The sequence below is a fragment of the Delphinus delphis genome, chromosome 12 (genome assembly GCF_949987515.2).
Source record: "Delphinus delphis chromosome 12, mDelDel1.2, whole genome shotgun sequence".
NCBI classification, from domain to species: Eukaryota; Metazoa; Chordata; class Mammalia; order Artiodactyla; family Delphinidae; genus Delphinus; species Delphinus delphis.
This window is the reverse complement of record NC_082694.2, coordinates 48,927,897-48,954,541: the sequence shown is the minus strand read 5'-3', so window position 1 is coordinate 48,954,541 and position 26,645 is coordinate 48,927,897. Positions and strand designations below refer to the sequence as shown.

At 41.3% G+C, this 26,645-nt stretch overlaps 1 protein-coding gene across 18 annotated transcripts in view; it reads right to left on the bottom strand.

Annotated features, from left to right (window-relative positions):
* NRXN1 (neurexin 1) overlaps positions 1–26,645 on the bottom strand; it is a 1,121,172-nt gene that overhangs the window by 554,911 nt on the left and 539,616 nt on the right. For all 18 annotated transcript variants that reach the window (XM_060026644.1, XM_060026625.1, XM_060026628.1 and 15 more), the window contains 2 exons: positions 17,117–17,498; positions 15,743–15,933 (listed from right to left, as the gene is read on the bottom strand). In XM_060026644.1, coding sequence (XP_059882627.1) covers positions 15,743–15,933; positions 17,117–17,498 — 573 coding nt within the window. The remainder of the gene's footprint in view (positions 1–15,742; positions 15,934–17,116; positions 17,499–26,645) is intronic.

The window sequence follows — 26,645 nt, the reverse complement described above, 5'->3', positions numbered from 1 at the left end:
ACTTTCCTACTGGCCAGACTGGAGAAAGTACAATCCTGGAGGCTCTGCTCAGAGGATTTGACTTTGGACAGCAAATTGGGAGACTTCGCTAACATTCCTCTCAATTCTTGTTGTGATTGGCTGGTAGAAAAAGTACAATCAGGCTGGGCTAGTTTCTCAGAGTTATTCTGCAGGAAAGATGCCCTTCCTTACATCAGAGAACAATCAAAATCTGCCTCCGCCTCGATTTGTATCTTTATCTTTAATTTTAATCTTTTGTCACACATCCACAAATGAACATCGGCAGGTTGGATCTTGACCATATAAGTTAATGCAGGCTTTCTTTGGGAGGCAAATTAAATGTAATCCTCTTTTTATAACAGGTGTGCCCTGTTAGACAGAAGAAAAATCATCTCTAGTCCCTGGAGAACAAGCACAAACGTATTTACTTCATGTTTTTTCTGGGTAGAAAGCCAACGTTACTGTTTCCTGTGATTGCTTAAATAAGTGATGTTACATTACTAGAAGCAAAAGCATGGGAAATTGTCAATATTTCTCTAACACATTTGAACCTACGAGTAGATAAATGAATACGTTCATAACAATGATCAGTTTGGATTGAACAACAAACACTATCCGAAACCACATCTAAGTTCAGGGCACACCAAGTAGTCATTATTGAAGTCAAAGTTGGCAATTCAGGTGGATGTTTTGCTCTGAAACGCTAGACCTGTGCCCTCCATAGATCTCTATGAAAAATCAGGTTAATTTTAGAAATTCAGTGGTCATCAGTTTGATTTATTAGATACTGTCTAAATTCTCTACACCTTAGTCTTCCTTGGTGCATAAAGGGTTTAATCCTAGAATAACCTGTTCTTACTTCTAGGAAATACCTGCAAATCCTTATCTTTAGTCCTATCCTGGTTTTCTAAGTTCAGCCTAAAAACAAACCATCATCTTTCCCCCCTCCCCACACTGGGAAATTACTTCTAGACTTCCCTGTTTTATAGCAATCACATTTCTAGTCTCCCTATTACCCAAACTGAAATTAATTTCAATATCATTTTTTAACTCCATTCTATTTCTTATACCTTACATTCAAATTATTGCTGAGAACTTTGATGTGGATGACTCAACTTGGCCAATACTTCTGACGTCTGTGCCTCCATTTTCCTTTCCTTTTCCAGTTCTTATCTTCCTTTCCCCACGTACACCTTTTATGCAGTAACCCATTACCTGGTGTCCCTGCCTCTATCCATCCTCCTCATTAATACCATATCCATCGTGCCCATACTGTGTTCTGATTTCTTTAATACATCCCGCTGGTTTCTAAATAAAGTGTGAGGCTCAGGGTGGTCAAGATTTTGAGATATCCTCCCTCAGTAACTTTTTCTAAACTTTGAACAATGTCTCCCCAACAATTTTTGCCAGGGAGAGAATTAGGCTAACATCAATCCTCTACCTATATTTTAATCTTTAGTCAAACAGTATTTTTCACCATTTCTCCAATACTGCACTGTTACTGTTCCATCACTTTTCACAGTACATTACTTCCATCATGAGTGTCTTTCCCCTTCCAATGTTCCATTGGAAAGCCTGATGCAATTTCGGGGTCTCAACTCAAATTCCACCTTGTTAATGTGTTTTCTCAGTCATACGCAAGTATGATCTTTGAATCCCCGTAATATTTTGAACCTCTTTTCTGACAATTAGCATTTCCTTCCCAGTTCTCTGTGTGGATATCTTGCCTTCCCATTATTTTACAAATTCCTTGAAAAAAGCATCATAAGCGAAGCACCTTTTTAGTCTCATTTTTACTTAGCACTCACTCATTATTTGCTGACTCATTGAATGAATAGATGAATTAGCAGTTTTCATTCAATAAATAATCATTTGAACAATAAGGACATAGTGAAGGTTCCCTGGTTCCCTACACCTGAGAAATAATGAATGAAGTTAATTGTGGGGAATTTTTCTTCTACTGACCGCTTTCTTGAAGCCACCCAGCTCATTAAGAGGGTTCAATGCAGTGACATTTTTTTCCATTCTGACAGTGTAATTCAGGAACAATTTTAACCAACATGTGTTGAATTCATTTGCAGAGAGAGGCAGACAAAGATAGAGGTACAGAAACAGTTTAGGGTATCAATGTGTGGTGATGAGAACCTATTCATGAGTCTCTTCAGCAGTTAAAATAAATGCCAAAATCTTTGTGGGAAATTACATTTCAGCCTATCCTGTACCTCTGCCTCAGTCTATCTCTGGCCATTCTGTCATTCTCTGTGTTGCCCCATATACAAATATAACGTAACTCATGTGGCCTCCCTAGGCACACTCCCCACTATGGATACTTTACACTATTTCTCCAGATGCTTCTACTTTGTTACACTGTTATCATTACAGAGAGGTGGGGATTTATTGTTTGTGGTCATAGAACAGAGGCAAGCTAACTGCGTGGACCCCTGATGCTTTGCCCTGGTACATCCGTTAATCCCTACGTGCACTTCCTGTGGGTTTGCAGATGTCTCTCTCCATCTAGCCTGTGGACTGCCACTCCAGGATTCCTGGTATTAGATTCCCTCTGGTCTCCTGCTTCTAGCTCTCAGGTCCTTGCCAGCCACAGGTATCCCTGATTCCACAGCAGCCTCCCATATCCAACAGTTTGCATGTTGTTTTCACTACAAAGGCACTGAATTTCACAAAAATCACTGACACAACTGAATTTAAATGTACAGGGCCCGGACCGAGTGAGAGAGCCTCGTCACTGCTTCGAGCCCTTCATGAGCAGTGCAAGCTTTGCCATGGCCAGAACCAGAAAAGACAGCTCTGACTTTATCATTGTAACAATAACTGACATTGGTGCAGTGCCCTAAACTTTACTGGGCACTTGCACATAGGTATTGTCATTGGGTTTGCACCCGATGAGCTACAGAAAGAATAAAGGTTAGCATGGACACGTGTCCCAGACAAAGACACTATGGTTCAGTGCTACAACACCAGAAAAATGGCAGGGTCCGGTTCCAAGCCCAGGTCTCCTGAATCCATGATAATTTTCACTTAATCTGCACTAGTTTACACACTGTATAATCCAGGTGGTGAGTGGCCAATTTGTACAGTTCCACTGCTACAAAATACAGGAATGTTTTGGAGTAACTCGGCCAGTGGAGAAAAGTAATGGTGATAAATGTTCACAGAGTCCAAGCCAAATAACACAGATTCCCAGGATGATGTGGGACGTATCTGCACGCTCACTGAGTAATCTCATGAAAATAAAGCCAATTTGCTTCTATAGTCATAAACGCGAGGTATCTAAATTCCAATGAGTCGGTAGAACTCTTACTACTTCCAAATTTGATTTTTAGATATGGAAGCCACTTTTCAGTTGCCTCCCACAGAGAGATAAGTAAGACACCTGCATTCATCTGTAACCCAGCCTAATACCTGTGTGTGAACAGGTGGGCGGGCACCAAGAAAACTGGAGTTCAGACCTTAACGTTTCCCTGTAGTAAGGCTTTAAGAGTTAATATTGACATTATAGTTATGGACAGGACAGAAAATGCTTTCAACATTCTGAAATTTCTGTTTATAGCTGATATTTTTGAAATAAAATTGCCCAAAGAAGGAGAATTTTTGAAAAGTATGATTGTAAAACTTAGCATGAAGACAGATGTGTGTTTGGCCGACAGACTGTAAGGCAAAGCTGGTGGGAAATAATAAGGTGAAATTGCTACGGAGGGGTGTGTGGTAATCCATCCTCTTTATAACCACGCTAGGTCAGTGACACTGTGGCAGTTGGGGTGTGAGTTCGGGCATATCAGTTCATGCCAAGCTAACTTTGTCTCATGCTTGGTAAATTTACCTTTTGGTAAAAACAGGGTTCAAATATTTTCATTACTTTTCCATTTTCCCCACCCAAGTGACAGCCAGTTTAGATACTGTAGACATACTTTAGCAGCATCCGTCCTGTCACCATTTCACATTTCGTTTTCCACTCTCTGGGTGTTGTTCTCTGGGACTGCATACGGTCTGCAGAGCTTCCCTACCTCACAAATACTGTTCCACCTGACATGTGCACAGCACCTCAGTTTAAATGGTGCTTTGCCATCTCTAGTTCCATTTGATTCTCATACCAACTCTTCACAACAGGCAGGAAGTTGTTATTATCCCTACCTGACAGGTGAGCAAATTACCCTTCTGGAAAGGTAAGTGACCTGCCCAAGGTAATGCAACCAGTCCCAGGAGAATAACACTGGCACCCCAGCCTCCAGTTCCAGGTGACCTCTTTTCCCACTGTACTACACTGCCTCCTAGTTTTACTAAAAACCTTCTCAGTGACAGGCATAGAATGGGTAGAGGCGTTTAGAAATGACTGTTCTGTAAATTAATAGGGACTTATAACTAGGGGACCTGTAAGAGGACCTATTCAAACCTGTTATCTTTCCTGAAATTTTGAGGAGCTCAGTATAACAACTTGGCTTTCTTTTTCAAAATAACTTTTCTTATTTCAAAGAAATTTTCTTTTCCTATTTCAAAATAAATGTACATTTATTTTGGGTGGGGAAGATCTAGTGGTGTACAGAGTAAGTATAAAAGAACAGCTCTTCTCCATCATAATGGCCTGTTTAATGCAGGTCAAAAATGTCACCTGCTCTCCACTTAGATATACAGAAGAAAAGAGGGGAAAGCCACCAGGGTTTTCTGGAGAGCCTGAAAGGACAAAGTGATACAAAGCGCACAAAAAAGCTTTACAGACATTGCCAAAAAGCTTCTTAAAATATGATGAGCTTGAGAGAGTCAAATAAAACTCACATTTTTCTTAAGTACCTGAACTCTTCTGTATTTTTTTCAAAGAACAAATTGCTTCTGTGCTTAAAGGATGGAAGAGTCTCAATCAGGTCATCAAATCCCACTGGAATAGTATATAAAATTCCCTAGGGCATGTCTCCAAATACTTTGTTCTTCCAATACTTAAATTATTCTTAAGGAGAAATGCAAATAGTTAACAGCAGTAATCAAAAAGTGGGTCGAGAAGGTGTGGGGAACTTTCCCTAAAGGCTAGGAAAATGGAGGGCTTAACAGTTGAACGGACTAGCAAATAATCTACTGGAACAAGCTGATGATGGATTGATAGGCCAATCTCCAATCATCCAACCAAGGACTATATTTGCCTGGGCCTGCTTTAAGCATCTATAAATGCAAATGTTCTACAGAATACATATTAAGGACACACAGCAATTAAAATTGTTGGCTGTTGTGTTTGACGAAGACTTTAGGGGCTAAGGAAACAGAACCAATATATAGGTTCTATAGGAGAGCAAGTGGAAAGTGAAAGGAGAAATACCCAGTTATTTTGTAATTACCAGAAGTGACATTTGCAGCATTACACAGGTAGGAATGTAGAAGTTTGAAGAACTATGTTTTATACAAAGGAGGAAATAATTTCTTTTATTACATGACATTTTTCCCTAAAATTAATATAAGTACTATCTTTCACTCTAGATATCCAGAAGGAATCCCTTCTAATACGTTGGGAAATATATATAGTAGTATTTAAATATTTCTATGGATCTGGGTTCAAATTCTATTTCTGGGCAATTCACTTAGTCTATGTCTCCATTTTCTCATCTGTAATATGGAAGCACTAATGTCTCACTCATCTAATTGTTGTAAAGATTAAGAGATCATACTTGTAAAATACAGCATCAAAATTGAAGTTCTGACTGAAGTGTCAACATAATAGATATATGACAATGTGAGTCTGAGGCAGATACTAAGATGCAAAATTTACAAAGGAGATGATAAAATACTGGTTCTCAGTCCTTGAAACCCTCAGTTATATCAAGAACATCAAAGGGGTCCAAAACTGGAAAGAAAGATGCCCAAGAACATTTTCTGAGGTAAGCCCTACGGTGGGATAAATTTGCACTACTGCCCGATAAAGGAGGACTACATTCTAGCCCCAAGCCTAGTGGGAAGGCTCTCAGGTCTCCTGCAGAACTTGTTTTATGTTTCTTGAGGTTGAGGGATACAGAATTGCTGGGTTATAGATACAGTACATTAGTACAGGACCTTAAAGAAGTCTCTTTACAGTCCCTGAACTGCAAGGTGAAACCAGTGGTGGGAGATCCAAACAGTGTTTGTGTTGAGGGGGAGCAGGGCGGGGAGTTGGGGGGTGGAGGTGGGGACAGAACCTAGTACAGCGTGGCTAGGAATGCTAATAACCAACCTCTAAGAAACCCGGGAATGCCAGCTGGGCTGTCCTGTGCCAGGGCAGTTATGGGAAAGTGGCCTAAATATTGCCGGACCCTGTCACACCCAGGTGGGCCTTACAAGTCCACCCTCCTTATAAACACCTGAGCTTTAAAGAATACACTGGTTGAGCCTGTGCACAGTTGTGAGAATTAAATGAGATCTTATGAGTAAAATATTTATGAGCGCATGGGATGTGATCAGCCCTCAGAAATGGTTAAAATTATTATTATTACCGTTTGATTTTATTATCATTACTGTTTAGGTGACATGTTTAACCTTCCTAAGCCTCACCTTAGCTTCATCATCTGTAACGTGGGGCTAAGTACAGCAACCTCATCAGTTAGCCACGAAGAACAAGGGGATAATATATGTAAGTCTCTTAGCGAATGCTTGGTGAAAAGCGTATGATGATGAAGACGATATGGTGGACCTTGCCTAAGGACACACAGAAATAAATGGTAGAGACGCTATTTCACCCAAGTCTGTCTGACCCCAAGCCTGAAACTTAAGTATAATGCTATATGGCTTCTTGCATTATCCGTAAGAAAAACCTGAATAATTAATTGCAAAGGCCAAGAAAGGGCCCTTTTAAGAGCAGACACAGAAAACCACATTAATGTGGCATTAACAAGAAACCCTGATTGACCTCATGGGGTTCTGAAGTAGCATCGGAAGTACCCTCCAGTGTAGGAAAATCATGGTCCAGCAGCAGCACAGTGGCATTAAAAATGGGCTTTCCTACATGAGTAAAGTTAGCAGAACTGGCTTTGAAGCATCTCTACAATAGTAGGGGTGACTTTGTACTAGGGCCACCCAATTTTCCAGTCTATTCCGATTTTGACCCATGGCTCTAGACGAATTGTTCAGGGTCGGGGGGAGAAGCTAGCTGTCCTCTGAGTCACGGTGTAAGAGGGCTGGAGCTGCATTATTACGAAACCCTAACTCAATGAAACAACTGCCTGAATATACTAGTGATACTTACTTTCGAGATTTATAACGATCAATTGTAATATTATCCAGATGCCAGCTGGGGCGTCTCTGTCCTTTGTAGATCTAGAGGGGCCTGGTTTGAATCTTTCCAGTTCCACAGAGGATGAAAATCTGGTTTCCTTCCTCCTGTGTCCCTGTGAATTCCAGTGAGACTCCGACTTCTGCTTCTGGCTTTTGAATCCCATGTGCCGCCTCTGACCCCCGATGGACACAGTCTCTGTCTCCACCCACAGAATAATTTTGTTCACCCAAGCATTTATGATTTGAGCCATCTGAACACATCGGGGCCATGCAATGCCCGGTTTCCCGCCACCTAGATGACCGTAGCCTCAATCCCAAGCCCCTGGTCCAGAGCAAGCCAAAGCCATCCCCTTGAATTTTCATAGCAGCTTAAAGATCACCTTTTGGAGCCCTTAATGGCCCCACTGATACCCCAAGTAGACCATCCAAATATCTCTTCAAACAAATCCAGAGCAGTCGTATTTTTACAGTGTGACCCTGCCTCCTATCCCCCAACCCTGGTCACAGGTAGGACGTGTGTTCCAATCAAATTTACTCCCCCAAGAATTTGGCCCTAGGCCTCCGAAAGTCAAGCCAGTCTCTCCTGAGTATTTGAATTGGTCGGGGGTGGAAGGCCAGGTCTGGGGAGGCCACGTTTGCCAACGCTGGTGAAAGCAGAGAAAGCCAGTGTGCAGAGAGGGAGGAGAAGGAAGGCTCCCTGGGAAGCCAGGAGAAGGCAGCTCAGAGCCCCCATGGAGACCAGGAGGGGACAAGATGCTGGCTTGTTGCTGACAGCTTTCCTGATACGGCTCTCATGAGCTCCAGCTGTAAATTTTCTCTTTCTTGCCCTTGGGTTCCTTGAATGCTCTACTCTGCCCCATTTCCCCCTTTTTCATTTAAGTTAGTCTATATGGGTTTATGCTTCTTGTACTCCAAAGACCTTTGTATTTTTCTCCCTTCAGAAAAAAAGAGGGAGGTCTGAGAGCCATGAAAACTGAAGACTTAAGGCCTTCCTCAGTGAGAGAGGTGATACCGAGCTTTCCTTCCCAGATGGCCCTGACACAGGGAGCTCTTGGCCGAGAAGCTCAGCCTCTAAGCAGACAGCTCAGCTGCACTCCTGGCATTCCCTGAAGAGGGACAAGCGGTGATGAGGCTGAGGTCTTGTGAGCAGTCGCCTGGCCCTTAAGGACCCAGCTCTGAGCACATGCGGGCACTCTGTTCTCCACAGCACACATGGTACCAGCTTTAAGAGCTCATCTCATCTCATCACCGTCCCACTGGGACATGGGAAACAGGCACCTTGTCCAAAAGGCATGTGAGCGCTGGATTCGGATTTCTAGGAGGCCACACTTTCCTGTGGGAGGAGAGGGAAGCTATTTCTCCTGGAAGAGGACATCCTTGCAGATATTCCAAGCACACAAGCCAAGCCCTGTGGCTGTCAGAGCTCAGCCAGGGTCGAGGGTGAGAAGGAACAAGCATCAGCACTTAAGTCCCTATAACACCTTCCCCAGAGCAACTGCAAAGGGGAAGGACTGAGGTCCTTAAAGTTGCACCAGAATAAAAAGCTAACGGGGGCTTCCCTGGTGGCGCAGTGGTTGAGAGTCCGCCTGCCGATGCAGGGGACGTGGGTTCGTGCCCCGGTCCGGGAGGATCCCACATGCCGCGGAGCGGCTGGGCCCGTGGGCCATGGCCGCTGAGCCTGCGCGTCCGGAGCCTGTGCTCCGCAACGGGAGAGGCCACGACAGTGAGAGGCCCGCAAAAAAAAAAAAAAAAAAAAAAAAAGCTAACGGGTGACCCATGTGCTACCATGTTCCATCTTGAGCTCATGGTGGACCATACGAACTGGCTTCTTCAGTGAGTCCACAGAAGGCCTCATTTCTTTACAGCATGTGTTCCAGGCTGTCACTAGCAGAAAACTGAGGTGAATCTGACCAATGCAACTTGCTGTCCCTGGTCTACTGTGAAAAGTGTTAAACTGGGCATCAGAAGACCAGCCAGATCTAGAACACTGACTATCTGGCTGGCTGTGCACAGTCTCCTGAGCACATGTCTCTCATGTGTATAAGGAAAGGCTCAGATCAAAGTGTCTCCAAGATCCCTCCAAGCTCTAAGTTCCCAGGATCCTAAGAGTGGGCAGAGAAATTTTAAATAATAGAATTGGTGGGAGTTGAAAAAAACTGTGCATAGTAAAACTCTACCCAACGTAGAAGAGATTCCAGAACAAGTACAATGAGTGAAGGAATTTAAAAAAAAAGAAAGAAAACAGAGTTCACTGGTAGGGAATAAAGAAGAACTCTGTGGCAGTCGTGGAAGCTGGTCCAAGGGTTATACAGAAGGAGAAGGAAGAACTTCCAAGCCAAACGTTAGACAGCAGGTCCGAGGCAGCTGGGCCTGGGAGGGAAAGGATGTCTCAACGGCGGGGGGCAGGAGGGAGTAGTATTAAAACAAAGTGACAAAGGCATTATAGTAAACAGAGGAGACTGAGGCTTATTTCTGCAAAGCCTGGGAATTCAATTGAGACGTCAGGAGAAAAACAATAGTTTCGTATCTCTAATTGTCTTTCAATTCTTATGTGGGAAACGGAGTAACAAAAATGTCAAGTCTTACTTTTATGTACTCAGAGCCCGATTGTCTCTGTTCTGTACCATGACAATTGCCTCCAGAGCAATCTCTTTCCTCAGCCCATCCTCTGCACCGAAGCCAAAGGAATGATTCTCAAGTGCACCATAAACTCCACTCACCTGCTTCAAAAACCCTTAATTCCCTCCTCTTCACCTTCTGCCGTGATCCTTAGGGCCCTTCTGCATAAGCAAATCACCTTGCTTCCTTCTGGGAAGCTACGAGAGCCTTCCAAGCCCACAGCCTCCTTCCCAGAGACCATCTTTTAAGTTCCTGTTTTAGGCCATGCAAATCTACCTTTGGGTTTACAGCTACTCGGTCTGAGGAAGTGAGCCTGACCACAAGCAGCAGGGCAAAAGCCCATGCAGTTGTGTTCTAGACAAGTCCACTCACCATGTTAGAGCATGTTTTTGGGGGAATCCGAAAGTGAGAGGAAGAGGAGAGTGGACAGAAGTGGAAACGCACACAGGAGCAAAAGCAATAGGTAGAAGCCATGAGGCAGAAGCCAAGAGTAGGAGAGACCAGGAAGCGGTCTCTGAGAGGAGAGAAAGAATGATCTAAGTGGGAGCAGACACAGCAGAGAGAGGTCGGTGGTGCAGCCCTGAATTAGGGAGCAGTGGGCATTTGTATCCAAGGGAACATGTAGAAGGGCTGCTCTTGAGATCCCAGTATGACTATTAGAACAAAGTTTTTATTCTCTGTGTGGTCTCGTTGTTCAGCAGCTGAAAGGATGTCTTGTCTCTCTTACTTCCTAATGGATCCTTAAAATAATCTCCCATTAACTGAAGTAATGTGAGTAAATCTCTTTCCCTTACACACCGAAAAAAAAAAAAAAGAAAGAAAAAAAAATCTAACAAAGATAGCCTAACCAACAGGACAGACAACATGTTCAATGCCATCTCCTGCTTTAAGGCTAAGCTCAAAGTCGGGCTCTTCTCTGAAAGTTTCGTATTTGAGTAAATTATCTGGGCAAGGCAAGCAGGCTATCAGATGTTACATGGCTGAGTACGCAAAGCTTGGGTATATTTAAACATGATCAGGGTTTTGGAATAGAATCTGGATCACTGATTTATTGCAGCAATGATTTGTCTAAAACACTGAAGGGTAGAAAAAGGTGGGATATGTGGTCTATTCAGGACTGGAGAGGGTAGGTAGCTGAGTAACAGAGGCTGATGTGAGATCAAGATGAAAAGAGCAAGAATGCTATTCATCCTCAAATCTCTGCTTAGAGATTGAGTCTATTTGAAATGACAGCCCTAGTCCAGTTGTCTCTGCTTAGGGGAGCTCTTAGTGGCTTGGAAGCAGGATAAACAACAGCAGGTGTTTGCTTTCAAGGTAAGATTTAAGGAGGGATACAAGGAAGGTTAACAAGCACACACTAGTCATGGTGGTAAGAAGGGAAGAGACAAGATGGTAGGACAGAGGGAGAGCTCGCTCAAAACCCGTAGGGCCAAGGAATTGGGGTATGAGAGAGAAAACAAAGGTCAAAGCTCTGCCTGGGCTGACCTAGATGTGGCCTATGAAGGAATTATTCACTTTTAAGTAATTTCGCTAAGTGGCCACCTGAGGGCACTGTATCCTCTGTGCCTAGGAATCTTTCACTTTTTGCTCGCAAAGTAAATTTTCCTCAATTTGCTGAAGGATACACTTAATAATGTCTTAAGGAAGGGGACCCAAGGAAGATGGGGGCCAAAGACAATCCTTCCCCCCATCTTTGCTCTTGAGCTAGATTAACGAATTAGCAAGACTGACCTCAATTCAAGTCCCTGGGTAGTTTCAAGGATTAAATAAAATAAGCTCATTTAAATCTATTTAGTGTTTAGTAGGGAATCAATGCATATGAGCTCCTTCCCATATACATACACATACAAACGTACACTTTTGTCAAATGCAGGAACAAGAGAAGGAACAGCAGGAAGAGTTACACCAACGCTTTCTCTCTCTAAAGGGCCCAGGACTCAGAAGTCCCACAATGAAAGTAAGTACAACTGTGCTAGGCAATCATTGCAGAGAGCGAATTTCTGCTGCTCTTTCCACTGCGTGCTGCAGCTTGTACATAAAAGCCAGAGGGGATGCAGCGCAAACAGCTGGGAAATAAAGATGAAAGCAAAACTGTATCAGCGGGAAGAGACACACAAACCCCTGAGAACGCGGCAGTGTCACGAAAGGCAATTTCAACAAGGTCACCTGCGTGGAATTCCTCGTCTCAGCGAGATTAGGCTCTTAACCTATTTCTGACTACCTTCTTCCGAGTCAAGCTGGGGAATGGGATAAGCGGCCCCTAGCTTGCACACTTTCACACTAAACTCCTGTCTATATAATGAAACAGAGCCACAAACAAAGGCATGCGTTATCCTAAAGGCTAACTGTGGAATTTTAGTTGGGCGAAAACAGGGTCCACTTCCCAGCGCCAGTGGAGCCTGTTGAGGCTTTTTTCCCCCGCTCCCGCCTCCCGTACGGCAGGTTTTGCGGCCTTATGCTGCCCTCTAGCGTCTTTTTCCGGTATGGTAACATGAGAAATACAAGCAAGGATCCTGAAGCAACCAATGTCACTTTGGCCCAGGACTAGTAAAACAAAAGTAAAGCTCTAACATAAAACCAAATTTTGTACTAAAATTCGAAAGTGAGTTAAATTTGGCCTCGACACAGACATTGCATTCATTCAGGGCTCTGCAACGCAGCATCTAGATTAGTGAGTGTCCTTTAAAAATGCAGACGACCTGGCCTTCCCTGCAGTCATTCTCAAATGATCCCTGCCTCAGTCTGTCTGAGGGGGTTGCGGAAATTTGCACCTCAAGAACCCCATCATGGGACTCTGATGTAGTTAAACAGATTGACCTCACTCTGAGAAGAACTAAAGATTATGCCAGTGACCTTACAGAGTGTAGAATAAATCTGATAATTTTAATTCAATAAGGGCCAAAAACTACATAAAATAAAACCATTGTCCAAATTCGGTCACCTCTCATTGTTTTTGCATTGAGAGTGGCTGAATCCTACATGACTAGCATACAAAGGAGACTGCTGTTAAATTCAGAGTGAAGAGTTCCTGTCTGTGGTCTCCTGTCTCATTAAGCTCCCCTAATTCCAGGGGCCGGCATCCAGGTGGGAAGGAGAAACAATGTCTCATCGCGCTTACTCATCCTTCAGGTATCTCTGAAACAATCCTTCCTCTAATATTCTACCTGGTGACGCCACATTCTTTTCAATGTCCTGATGTGTCTCCAGGGAAACCTGTTCTCTGTCCTGTCAATGTTCCCTCGGTGTCAGTCTTCTCCTTGGGACAGAAAGCTTCTTGTTACAGGAAGCCTGCCGCCCTCTTCGCACCTGTGCTCTCCACTCTGAGCACAGCGTCAGCGCTCAGTAAACACTCCTTATCTGACCAAGGCCCCTGGACCCACACACCAAAAGGTGGTGCTTGTGGAAGCTGAGAGATGTCCACCCCAGGACCATGCTCTCTTCTCAGGCTCCCTCGAGTTGGGGACACACATGGCAAGGGGGCTTCTTGGGGTTATTGTTGTCATTGGATCACACATCCAATTGATGAGTTCACAGCTTTGACTTTTAATGTTTAAGTTTAAAAACAATTGTTTTTGATGTGGACCATTTTTAAAGTCCTTATTGAATTTGTTACAATGTTGCTTCTGTTTTATGTTTTTTGGTTTTTTTGGCCATGAGGCATGTGGGATCTTAGCTCCCCAACCAGGGGTCAGATACGCACCCCCTGCATTGGAAGGTGAAGTCTTAACCACTGGACTACCAGGGAAGTCCCGAGTTTTAATTTTAGGAACTTGCTCTCACCTTATGGAGTGGTCTGGTTAAGTCTGTAAACAGGAAGGAACTTCACAAGGTAGAGGGGGATAGTCATTGGTATAGAATCTCTTTATACATCTGGAAATGTACCTCAAATTTAAATTGTGCTATTTTTTTAAACACAAATGCACTCAGTCAGAATTCAATACTTAGCATCTTGATATTATATAAAACGCTATTTTCAATTCATAGTTTTAGCTTTTTATCATGGATAAAGCCTTTCTTATATTCAAAATCCTGAAACACTCAACGTTTTAACAAAAATCAGCTCTGAGGGTTTCTTAGGTTTGTAAAGGTCCCCTCCACCACCAGAAAGAATCCCATACCATGTCCTCCAATCACCCTCACTTCAATTTTTTAAGGAACAATAGGCAAATATTTACTTCTTAGGAGACAGCGCCCTAATTGTCCAATGAGATGCCCACTGCCTGGTACTGCCTCTCTGTTCCCTCAGTGAGGAGGTCTGTGCATGTCACATACTTCAATCAAGCAGGAACTGCCTCTTTTCTAGACATTTTAGTGTCCCCCCTAGTGTTCAGCGTTTCTAGGGAAGCTCATTTATGCTTACTGAGGTCTCTCCCTACACAAACAGGACATTTTGCTTTAGCTTTGGTGGTTGGCATGGCCAGCACACGACTGTCACAATCTCTCCCTTTCCTTGACAATTACCACCTGAGCCCGCTGTGCAAAACAGGGGCACCCACGAAACAGGGACAGAAAATGCCCTCCATTCACTTCAGTCAGAGAGAAGAAAGAGGTGTAGACTGTAAAACAGCATTTCCTTTGAATTTCATTCTACTTTGTGAGCTAAGTTATTAGATTTGTAGGTACAAACAGGCTCTCTTTGAAGTTAGCAAGAGGCCCACTCTGAGAAGGGAGACAGCCATCACCACACATTTTATGTGTTAGACAAATATAGTACTGGGATTATAAATATATTCTGCAATTACAGAAAGTGAAACCCTTTTCTGTCTTCTTTCACCTTACTCACAGCTTTTTTTTCTCTAGAAAGAATTCTGTTGGGTTTTCTCTTTCCAGTCCCCGAACTCCCCTATGTATTTATCTTTTAAATCAAAGGGAAAGATCCCATCAGTACAAATGAACAGCTCTTGCCAAGCAAAAATGATGACCATGATGATCCCTGCCAGGCTTTGGAATGCACCCAGTCAGTGCAGAAGGGGCAATGGAGGGGCCATGTGTCAGAACTGGGGTTACATTTGCTCTGCTGAAGTAGTTGTTTTAACCCTGGGCAAGCCATTCAAAGCTCAGATTTCCTACACTCACAACGAAGTGCTAATAACATCTTGTCCAATGCTTCTTGTTGTGTTAAGTGAGATGGATATATGGACATGCTCTTAGCGAATCACAAAGACCCATTCAAATAGAAACTTCTGTTATTTTCCATTATTGACAGATTTTCTGAGTATTTTGTCTTGCTCACTTGAGAAATCAAGTATCAATACGGAAGGAAATGTAAAGCAATTATACTCCAATAAAGATGTTAAAAAAAAATAAGGAAGGAAAACGTCTGTTAAGACTTCCTTAGCAGCTGGTGAAAGAACATTCCCATTGGTGTTTGTGGGTGTTGGGAGGGGTTCACCATTGGAGACACAGGGTATAAGCCAGCCTCAGACCCCTGTTGGTGAGAGGCTCCGTAAGTATCTAGGAAACCTCACCAAGAAGAGAAAACTAATAAGCTCTAGAAGAAACTCAGTAGGTATCTGGCTACCTTGACTCCAAATCAACTAAAAGCTGTTGGGACTAAAGAAACTTGCAAACGCCTACTTTTCTTTAGAATATCAAGACTAGGATACGTTCTTCTCACTCCTTAAATTTTAATCATGCATGCATTCTTAGGTATTGCATTTTTGAGCTGCTATTAAAAATACGTGTTTCTGCCACATTAAAGGGGGAGCAGAGGCTTGTGTGTTGTATTATTAATTACATGTTGGAGATGAAATTCTGGTCAGTGTTTGCAAAAGGTACCCACACCCCGCGCCCCCCTCCCCCCACCGCCAAAGCAAAGGATGTACCACGCGAGCACAAACCATGTGGGCTCCTGCCTGCTGCTCTGACTCCGTGCACTTACTCTTAAGGTCCAAGTTCCTGGCTCCCGCTGTGATTTGCGTTGTGATTTTCGTGTCAATCTTTACAGTGTGGAGGTTGCTGGTGTCCCTTGATATCATCACGTTGTGCCACTGATTGTCATTGAGAGGTTTATTTGAGCTCCCTTTGATGAGGTTAGCACCATTTCCCAAATCAAACACGTAATGTAAGTACCTGGGAAAAAAGGGAAGGTGGAAGAGTCTCATCACTTTTTGAATTTCTGATGGAGTCAAACTGCTTATTACAAACAGAGATCTCTTTTTCAGGTGGTTGCATCCTTGCTAGAAGTCATGAGAGTGAGTTGTGCAGAAGCTCAACTAACAAGAGGGTAAGAAACACTACTCTGTTTCAGCAAGGAGGATTATTCATTGTCTTCAATACAGGAAATAGTGAAAATATTTTTAAAATTGTGGTCCACACTCCACTTCATCGCTGTGGAAGATAAATATCTGTCACTACTCATTCCCTATTTCCACCACTCTCTCCATCCTTTGCCAACCACACAGAACTGGCGATTCTCAGCTTCCTGCACTTGTTTCCTGCCATCTTGAATGCCTATTTCTCTATGGGAAATGTGCACTCATCCTTCAAGACCAGCTCAGGGAGCCACTCCCGGACTCATAGGTTTTCCTAATTTTGCTAAATAATCTCCTGAACCTTTGCCCAAGATCGTATTAGGAAACTTCCTGGTGCTTTTCTGCTAAATTTATGTGTTCACCTGTATCCCCTCGGGTTGTGTGCATCTGTGTGCCTTGGGGTTGGTGGAATCTGAAGTGTGCACAGGAGTGGCAAGGAATATATATATATGTAAACTAGTGTGTGGCATATTATCTAACCAATTGTAAGTGTGCAATGATATTCACCGACTGAATAAATACCTAAATCAATTAAAAGATACCAAATGTTCATCACAGTTTCAAGGAAATGTCATAAAAATCTTTCTAAATTCTTCAAGAAACTCTGACATAGAATTAAGCCTCAATTAAATGGGATTTTGTGGAGTTGAAGTAATCTGCTTGCATGAATTAGCTATTTAACTTAGCCGACAAGTATAGAAATTCTTTTGTGGAATTACCATGTGCGTAGTAAAGATACCCACATTTGAAGAGTAAGACTTATGGAATGCCTACAATAAATTAGAACTCGACGCTATTTGCACCTTATGTATGGAAATGTAGATATAAAAAACTGTACTGAATCCCTATTAACTTTATAAGATACCTAAAAAGTGGTTTAAACAAATGCATTATTTGCAAACCACCCTCCCTGCCCACCACCTTCTGTTTAATGTATAATTGTGGAACTTGAGGTTCATTTTCATAAAGCTCTGTTTGTCATTGAACGGACCTGTACTTACCCTTTAACTAATTCAACCACAATAAAGTCGTTTCCATCCCCACTGTTATACAGAATTAGTCCATCTAGGGATGTTGTCTTGAACTGGAAAAAAAGATGCATAGAAGTGTAGGCTTGCAACGTAGCTAAGGCAACATAGCTCGATTTGGTCTTGAAGGTGACAGGGTCTGCTATGATGTTCCTGAAGCCAAACCTGGCATTGAGCTCACAATAATCTATGTCGCCATTTTTACACAAGTCAATGTATGCCATTCCATTAAATGTCAGGCTCTGCAGGTGTCCAATGAAGTTGGAGGGAACAGAAGACAGATACCGGCGTTCCGTGATGATGCCAGTCTCTATGTTATGAAACTCCAGCCTCGTATGATCCCCCGCCATTTGACCTAAAAGAGAAGATGGTGTATTATTATTTTCTGCATCTGAAGGGCACTTTCAACTTTAGACTTCCATAGCAAAATCACATTTTAAAATGCAAGGATCTACAGACCTCCTTGATATTCAGTTATGTATAGTAAACATGAGAAATGACCTTAATGGCGAGGCTGAATTACTTAATAAAACTTTCTTAGGTCAAGTTTTAATCTCTGTCCAAATTTTAGTCTTAACAAAAATGATCCTCATTAACTAAAGTTGCAGAATTTTTTAAAACTAGAAGAAAGAATAAAGGAAGGAAAAACTGAAGAAAGGAAGAGAGAAAGGGTAAGAGGAAGAAGAGAGAGAAAGGAAAAGGAAGGGAGGAAGGGAGGGAGGGAGGGAGGGAGGAAGGGAGGAAGGAAGGGAGGGAGGGAGGGAGGGAGGAGAATTAGGGTCAATGACTATCCTAAATCATCCCAGTAGAAAGTGATACATCCCAGCTCCATGGTGATGTGATGTTTGTCTTTATAAAGAATGTTCTTCGGGGCTTCCCTGGTGGCGCAGTGGTTGAGAATCTGCCTGCTAATGTAGGGGACACGGATTTAAACCCTCGTCTGGGAGGATCCCACATGTCCGGAGCAACTGGGCCCGCGAGCCACAACTACTGAGCCTGTGCGTCTGGAGCCTGTGCTCCGCAACAAGAGAGGCCGCGATAGCGAGAGGCCCACGCAACGCGATGAAGAGTGGCCCCCGCTTGCCACAACTAGAGAAAGCCCTCGCACAGAAAGGAAGACCCAACACAGCAAAAATAAATAAATTAATTAATTAATAAACTCCTATCCCCAACATCTTCTTTAAAAAAAAAACACACACACACAAACAAACGCATATGCCCTTTAAAAAAAAAAAAAAGAATGTTCTTCAAGAAAAACAAAAAGTAACTGTATATTTTCCTATATCAATAGAAATAATGAAGAGCTGCTGACTATTCTTCCAATTACGAACCATGAAAATGTGTTTGAAGTTAAATATGTACTTTTCACGTTCTCTTTTCTACATTGAATAATTCCGTCTTTCCTAGACCTAGTCTCCCAATCACGAAGAATTCCTGTTGATCTCTTCTGGCCCTCTGCCATTTTCCTTGCACTTAGGTTTTGGATACCTAAATTGAGCACAACATACCAGTTCAAGGCATGTCCAATTTTAAAAATACCAGTAAAATTATTCCACATTACCACAAAGTATAATCTTCTATTAAACACCCTAGTGTGAAGCTTGGTTGCCAATTTATTTAGTGATTCACTCTTCAACTCAACCCCATCCCTGTTCATCCTGCCATATTTCTCTGCCAACCCCATTAAAAGCCTGCTTAGTCCCGTCCCTACCTCCAGAGTGATCATTGTACCTACCTGAAAGGTTGAAGTCAAAATTTAAAAAGATGTGAACTTGTTTTCTAAAGCACAGCGGTAAAGTACTCTTATCATTGCTAGTGATTTGCTCCTTGCATCTTGTTCTTGTCTAATTAAACTCAATCACTTTCTTCAGAAACTCAAAAAGGTCATTTAAATTGCAGTCAAGTTCTTCCAGGTGTTAGCTTCACTACTCAGTTTGGCGTAATTGGAAATTTTATCGAGCTTACCCTATCCCATCATCCCTGATATTAATGAAAATATGAATTAGAGCCAATCCCAGTCTCAGCCCTGGGAAGATGCACTGAACCTTCTTCCCAGGTGTAATAAAGATTGAACACCCCCCTTTGTGGGCCTCCTTCAACCAGTCTGACAGATTTCCATTTCTTTAGAAAGAAACAATAAAATACTAGGTGGCATTTGAAAGGAAATGCCTGTAATTAAATCATAAAAGGCATACTTTTTGATGCACAAGAAAAATTGCCCACATACTTAATTGATTTTGATGTTAACAAACTCATTGGTATAAAAAACTCTCCCCTGAGCTGTACTTAATGCTCCTTAATTTCCACACCTCTTTACTAGTCCTTGATCCTGACAACGGCAGTCCTGTCATCCCTTGGCATGTTCCCTTTTCAGTTATTAGTTTGTTCTGATTCCTTCTCTGCAAATGTGTTTTTTTTTTTTAAATACAAAAAATAGCACTGTAAACAGTTGTCTCTCCTCCCTCCTCCCCACTATACCTCCTTCTTGTCTATCCCAAGCAAAAATACTGTTAAATCCATAGCAATTCTGGTTTCTCATATGACATCACTTTTCTCCCCTTCTTCAGTTCTTTTGTTCAGTGACCTCAATACTAGTCTGTGTGGAACTACCTCTTGGGTAGCAAATAAAATTAGCCTTTAATAATTTTCAAATATAAATCACTAGAGACACCAGTAACACTGAATTAACAAGCTAAATAGAATGAAGAATATGCAAAGCTGAAAAGAATTACTTGGGCTTTTCTATCTCCTTGAGTTATTTTATCTTTTTCATTATATTAAAATCTGAGTCTTAACTTGGTGAACCCACCCTGCTCCTGAAACGGTCATGTTTTCTTCTTAAAAGCTACATTAATGAACCAACTGACAGTAAGAGAATATCCAGAAAAAATATTTCTAATACTTGAAATTAAATATGACTCCCAATTGTCCAGTTCTTGGCAGCTCTGAAATAGGGAAGCACATTTTGTTCAGCAGAACTGAGAAAGAAGTTCAGTGATAAAAATAACACGTATTGTCTGTTTTCTTTTCTCAAAGGAACAGAATATGTATGCAGAGCATACATAATAAAAAAGTAGTAAAAAAGCATTGGAGCAGCCATGGCCCAATTACAAGAAAAATCATTATGGCCCATGTTCAAGAGCCTATTCTTCCCTTAATAAGCATATATAAATTGCATTGACACTAATGGCAGATATGTTTGCTCATGAAGGAGAATGAGCACCTAAAAGCCATTATCCACTGCCTAAGAAAACATTTACTGCTGCCTTTTAAAAATCCTTTTTTCCTCAGAATTTATTCCCATGTTTAATCCTCAGTTGGCAATGTAGCCACCTCTACTATTGTATACATATATCGACTAAGAAAAAATAAAGGACAATGAAGGAGAAATATTTTTAAGGCTCCACTCGTTAAAAAAATGCAGCATCTTTCCTAGAGATTTACTGGAAAAGGAGAATTTGAGATTAACAGAATGCCTCTGCTCAGTGTCTGAGGCATCCAGATTGATGATAATCTCCAGTAAGAAACAACCACCTGGGTGGTGTGTTTGCACAGAAATCTCAATTTCTAAATCAAATCTTTCTACCAAAACAGATAGTAAGATTATAGGCTGAGCCTTGCTCTGAGTTGGGTTAAATTTCTGCTGCAGAAGAAAATGACCACCCCTCCCCAGCCTTAGATCCACTTGTTAATTCACTGAAAAGTTATTGAAAGTTACTGAGTGTGTAGTATACGTATAAGGCAGGTGCTGTATTAGGCAATTAAGAAATAATGTTGACAGAAGCAGACTTAGCTCCTGTTTTCACAAAATTCATGGCCTATTGGGCTAAGGCAGACAAAACCAGGTAAGAAAGTAATTAACTATATGATGATAAAACTCAGAAAATGTCAAGAATTTGATGAACAGCATGCTGGGTTGGTAAATATGGAATGCGGGCAAGTACCTGAGTGGATATTTAAGTTAAATTTGAAGAACTAAAAGGAGAAAGCCATGCTAAGAACTGGAGAAAAGGAAGGGGGAGGTGGATTCCAGGAAGGAGAGACAGATGAACAGAGGCTCTCAGGTGAGAAAAACCCAGAGAGTGTGTCTGGAGAGTCATGAGTAAGTGAGGTTAGTGCTCAGATGAGATGGGAAGATGAGTCAGGGGTCAGATGTCACAGTGCCTCCTGATTCTATTAGGAGCTACTGAAGGCTTTTAGGCAAACATAGACATGAGTCTCTCTGTGTGTGTGTGTGTGTGTGTGTGTGTGTGTGTGTGTGTGTGTGTGTGTGTGTGTGTGCATTTGATCTCTCTGTTGTGGATATAATAGATTGCAGACAATACGAAGTAGAGTGTTTATAGAAGAAATGGAAAAAACGGACAAAATAAGATAGTGTCACCAATATAATTGCAGGATTTATTAATAATGTACAGAACGATGGAGAAGGGGGAAATAATGCTGGTCCCAGCTTCCAGGCTTGAGTAATTGGATATGCAGTGAATAGTGTTCAACAGAGGACACACACAGTAACATACACACACACACAGAACACACAACTCCAGATATTTTAGACAGACTAGGTGATATGTTGAAACCCAAGGACTCCCTACTTAGCGATCCCATACAGTGTGTAGAACATTTTCTCATCTGAGTTCTGGGGAATCTCTTCTTGGGCTTCTTTGCTGGCAACTGCTTACCCTCATGAGCCTCGGTGAGGTTCAGACATTCCCAGGAATGACCTGAGTATGTACTGTCCTGTATTCAACAAATACCTGACTTAACGGTATATATAACTCTGGTTTAAAGATGTGGTCAAATGTAGGACTTTGCATGAAGAGTTTCCAGCGATTTCCTTTAAAATTTTTTCTTGTTCAGTGATTTCTGAACTTGCTGTAAAATTTAATAAGAAATGTCTATTGCTTTCCTGATTCATGGCTGGCTTCATGTGGCCACTAGAGTGTTTGAAAAAGTCTCATTCCAACCTGAAGCCTCAATGGCAAGGTTCCACTGCATCTTTGGAAACCTTTTTTATGCTATATAACTCAAGGCTGACTTTTTATTCTTATGAATTATTGACTTTCATGAGATCTTTGGCAAAACATAATTTCCCAAATATGAGTCACCCTGATGACAATTACTGTGAGAAACAAAACATTGTCTTTAGTTCTGAGAAGCAAGACGCTGGGAGCTGGGGGAACAGAAGAGGTGTGGTGGAGGAGTGGGGGGAGAATATGCATAATTGGTGTGAACCGTCAACGTTTACTCAGGTTATATGCCCATTCATCTTTGAACTCTGAGAAACAGCAAGTTGGTTTCCACAACTGAAAAAACTTTCAACTCCTACACAACGGAGAGGGGACAGAATATAATTTCTGCTCTAAGGCCTTGGCAGTTTTGAGAAAGAGTAAATGGCAGGCTAATTTACTGAAATGCTGGTTTATATTGTGTTCTCCCTTCAGTTCTAAGAAGCTAGCCAAGTCCCTTGTAGCACTTTGCCTCAAAGGCTTTTACTTGGCAGAAAGTGGAAGGCAACTCTCTGGAAAACAACACCTTTTCTAATCTTTTCTGAAGGCCTAGTTTGCAAGGTGTTCAAGAAAGGAAAAAGTAATGAGCAGAACGCATTCGAGGGCTGAACTAGATGAGGCAATTACCACTGACTAGGAGACAGACATGAACATCGGTGGGATTTAGCAGTACTGAGTGCCAGCACCCTGCTCTCTGGTCAGGTTCAGGGTTTCAGAGAGAACTGATGAGGTAAACCTCGGCGGACTGAACCACAGCTCTTCAGCGACAGGAGTCAGCAAAGACCCTTCGCCTCCCCTAGGACAGGAACAACAGGCTTCTTATCGCTTAAAGGACAAACTTGGAGAACTGTCTTTTTTGGTGAGAACCAGTGAAGACAGAAGCCAACAGGAGCTTCTGCATGATCCAGGGTGTGGGTGGGAGTGGGGGTGATGGCACATGACTGATTAAATATCCTGTAACCCCAGAAGAAAGGCCTCCTAATTTTAATAATTAGGAGGCCTTTATTTGATAATTAGGAAAGGCCTAATTAGGCCTCCTAAAAATTAGGAGGCCTAATTTAATAATTAGGAAAGACTCCTAATTTTAATAATACCTCCTGGAAAAAAAAATCTGTTAAACAAATGTGTTTGTCATCCAAATTGGGCAAGTTTGAAAGGGAATTCCTTCTCTTTCGGATCATAAGCGAAACCTTACCAATGGCCTATGGATTCCTAATGAAGTCTTAGGTGCCAGAGTTTCCCAGTATTAACCAGCCAAGGAGACACGGGTGACTTCACCGTGAAGAAACAGTATATGCTCAGGAGCAGAAGAGTGGAAACATGTGACATTAGCTTAGGAATGATCCCCCAACAGAGTCAATTCTCTCTGAGTTCTCCTTTGAATCCACCACTTATTTGTTCCTATATCGATAAGCCAACTACATCCATATAAGTATCTGTTAGCTCTGCTTCCTAACATTATGATTGCTGGTGAGAGATAAATGCACAACCATTTAAGTAACAAAGGAATGACGTATTCACTGGAAGTTGAAGAAAGCAACTGACTAATATAGAATATAACTATTCATTTAGAAGTTTGGTAGGAATCTATGCGATTGAAAAGATACATCTTAAATTTTAATGAAAATTAGATGGTAATTCATCTAGGGAACATTTCTGTTACAATGCTCATTTTCATACTCTATTCATCACTTCCTAATTCACAACGTGTTGCACTGATTTTAAAAGCATGCTAACGTTCTACACACGACTGTAATTAAAGACATAAGAATGGGAGGGAAAAAACGGAGCTGAAATAAATAAAACTAATTGTATTTCAAATGACTACTATAACTACAGTAAAGGGAAAGGAAGGAAGGAAAAGGAAAGGAAAAAACGAAGAAAGGAACTAATCAAAGTTATTTATCAACTTAGCTTTTGACCATACACATTAAATCTTAGGCAGTAAGGACTGAGAAGAATCACAAACTAATAGTGAATTGTTTTCAGTCCATAGTAGTCGTGGTAGTGTGGGCAATTTAAAGCAATTCTGAAACTATTGTAGATGTTTGACTGGATGGGGCAAATGAGAAAATGACATCACTGGGAGCCAAGATTCCACCTTGGAAGAAGGGATATGAAAACATGGAATGGGGGAGTCAAGAAACAATGTTGTAGATATGGAGGTGCTAGTGTGAACTCATGCTTTCTAAAATACGTGTATATGCATTTTATGTGAACGTGTAATTGATATGTATGTATGTACATCCAGAAAGTGAAGAAGTGCTAGAAAAAATGTTGGAGTGGAGGCATGTCACAAAATCCTAGAGGCCAACTTCATGGGATTCATAGTGGCCCAAACAGGGACATTTTAAGCACCAAAATAATTAAGTGAAGTAATTATAAACTACTTGAAAATATAGAAACTTGTGGGTCTATACCAATAAGAAAGGAAGGAAGGAAGGAAGGAAGGAAGGAAAGAGGAAGATGGTGAGAGAAGGAGGAAAAGAAAAAGAAAAGAAGAAAGGGAAAGAAAGAAAAAGAAAGAATGAAGGGATAGCTCTTGTATATAGTAGAATACTAAGTGCTGACTCTAAATGTGGGAAGAGAGATGGAGTTTGAAAATAATCACTTGTAACTACTGTGTTAAAGACTGGATCAGGTAAAATCTTCAGTGGATGATACATCTAGGGCAAATTTTTGATGAAGTACAGATATTTTCATTGTCTTAACATGTCTCTCCACAGTTTATTAGTTGTAAGGGAGAAAAACGTACTGTTCAGTGGAGAAACTGGGCAACATGCTGACCAAGCATTAAAATCATGAGTCAAGGACATGGACATCATTTCCCTCCAGATGGGATACTGTAAGAAGACCACACAATCAACAATGTATTTCATCCAAGAATGCAAAACGTGAATATAATCATGGTGAAACATCAGATAAGCCCAAAAAGTGACTTTACATTGATAAAAGGTCGGAGGACTATATATCTTTTTAATTTATCAATGTCATCAAAGACAAAGAAAGTCTAAGGTAATGTTTTACATTAAAGGGGGCTAAAGAGACATGAAAACAAAATGCAATGTCTGGCCCTAGACTGAATGCTCTGATGGAAGCAAAAATGCTACAAAAGACAACATTGGGTCAACTGACAAACAGGGAATATGGATGAGAGAACAGATAAAACTATAAAGCAGAAACTAACACACCATTGTAAAGCAATTATATTCCAATAAAGATGTTAAAAAAATATTGTATCAATGCCAAATTTACTGAAGCTGGTGACTCTCTGTTCTGTAAAGGGATATCCCTATTTTTAGAAAATGCACACTGAAGTATTTAGAATGAAGGGCTATTAAGTATATAACTTATCCTCAGTTGGTTAAGAAAAAAATGAGAGAGTGAAAATGTCAAAGCAAATGGGACAACACGCTCACCACAGTAAAAGTATATCAGTGTTCTTTGTACTTTTTTAATTTTGAATTTTTTTGTAAATTTGAAATTATTTCTAAATGAAACTTTAAAAAAATGTGTTGCACCAGTCTTTTGTTTCTATACCTTCTTCATTCACTGTAGTACAGGACTTTACTACTTTACATCCTGAAGTAGTTAGTACATTGCACAGGATTCATTTGCTCAAAAAATATTCTCTTAGCTTACTTTCCAGCTTAAATGCAGCAACTTCCAACTGCCTGAAAACCCATGAAATATGAATTCCTTCATTCAGAGCACTGATCAATTGGCCCCCAAAGGCCATTCTAGCCATGTCAACCATGCTATGGTTACATGAAACAAAACAAACCTTCTCTGTTCCCTGAACATAAGTCTGTCTAGCCCCATCTAAGCCATACTTCCCTGTGTGGAATGCTCTCCCAGATACTTTTATCTTCTGTATTATCCTTTCTTTACAGCCTAGTTCAGATATTATCTATTGCCTTAAGCTATTCCTGAAACCTTTAAGCTCTTCTGAACCCCAAGAACATGAATTGTTTACCCAACCGTTTAGTACATTACATGCTACCCTACATGATCGGTCGTCATGTGATTTTGATATGTGTATATATTATCCTCATAAAATCATGTTATGTCCGGGAATGTATTCATCATAGAGTCATACATATATTAGGATATTAATAAATATAAATAAATGAACCATGAGTCAAAAAGCAAACAAATTTTTAAAAGTTAACAAATAAAATTAAAAAATAAACCTAGGTGCTCTCTCAGTTCTGGTAACAATGGCATTTCAAAGAAACATACGTCACTTAACCTCTTTGAACCTCAGCTTCCTCATCTATAAAGTGAGAATGTATATACCCTATCTACTTCATAGGGCTGTGTGAGATTTGAGACAAACTTAAGGGACTGAAGAATGTTCTACTGCGATTCTCACATGTCCTTGTCCCTGGCAGTTACTTCTTCCCAACCTCTTGCACATGACCTTAGACCCTGTTAATTTCTACCCCTTTTGATAAAACTGAGATTGTCCAAAGAGCGGATGCTAATCTACAGAA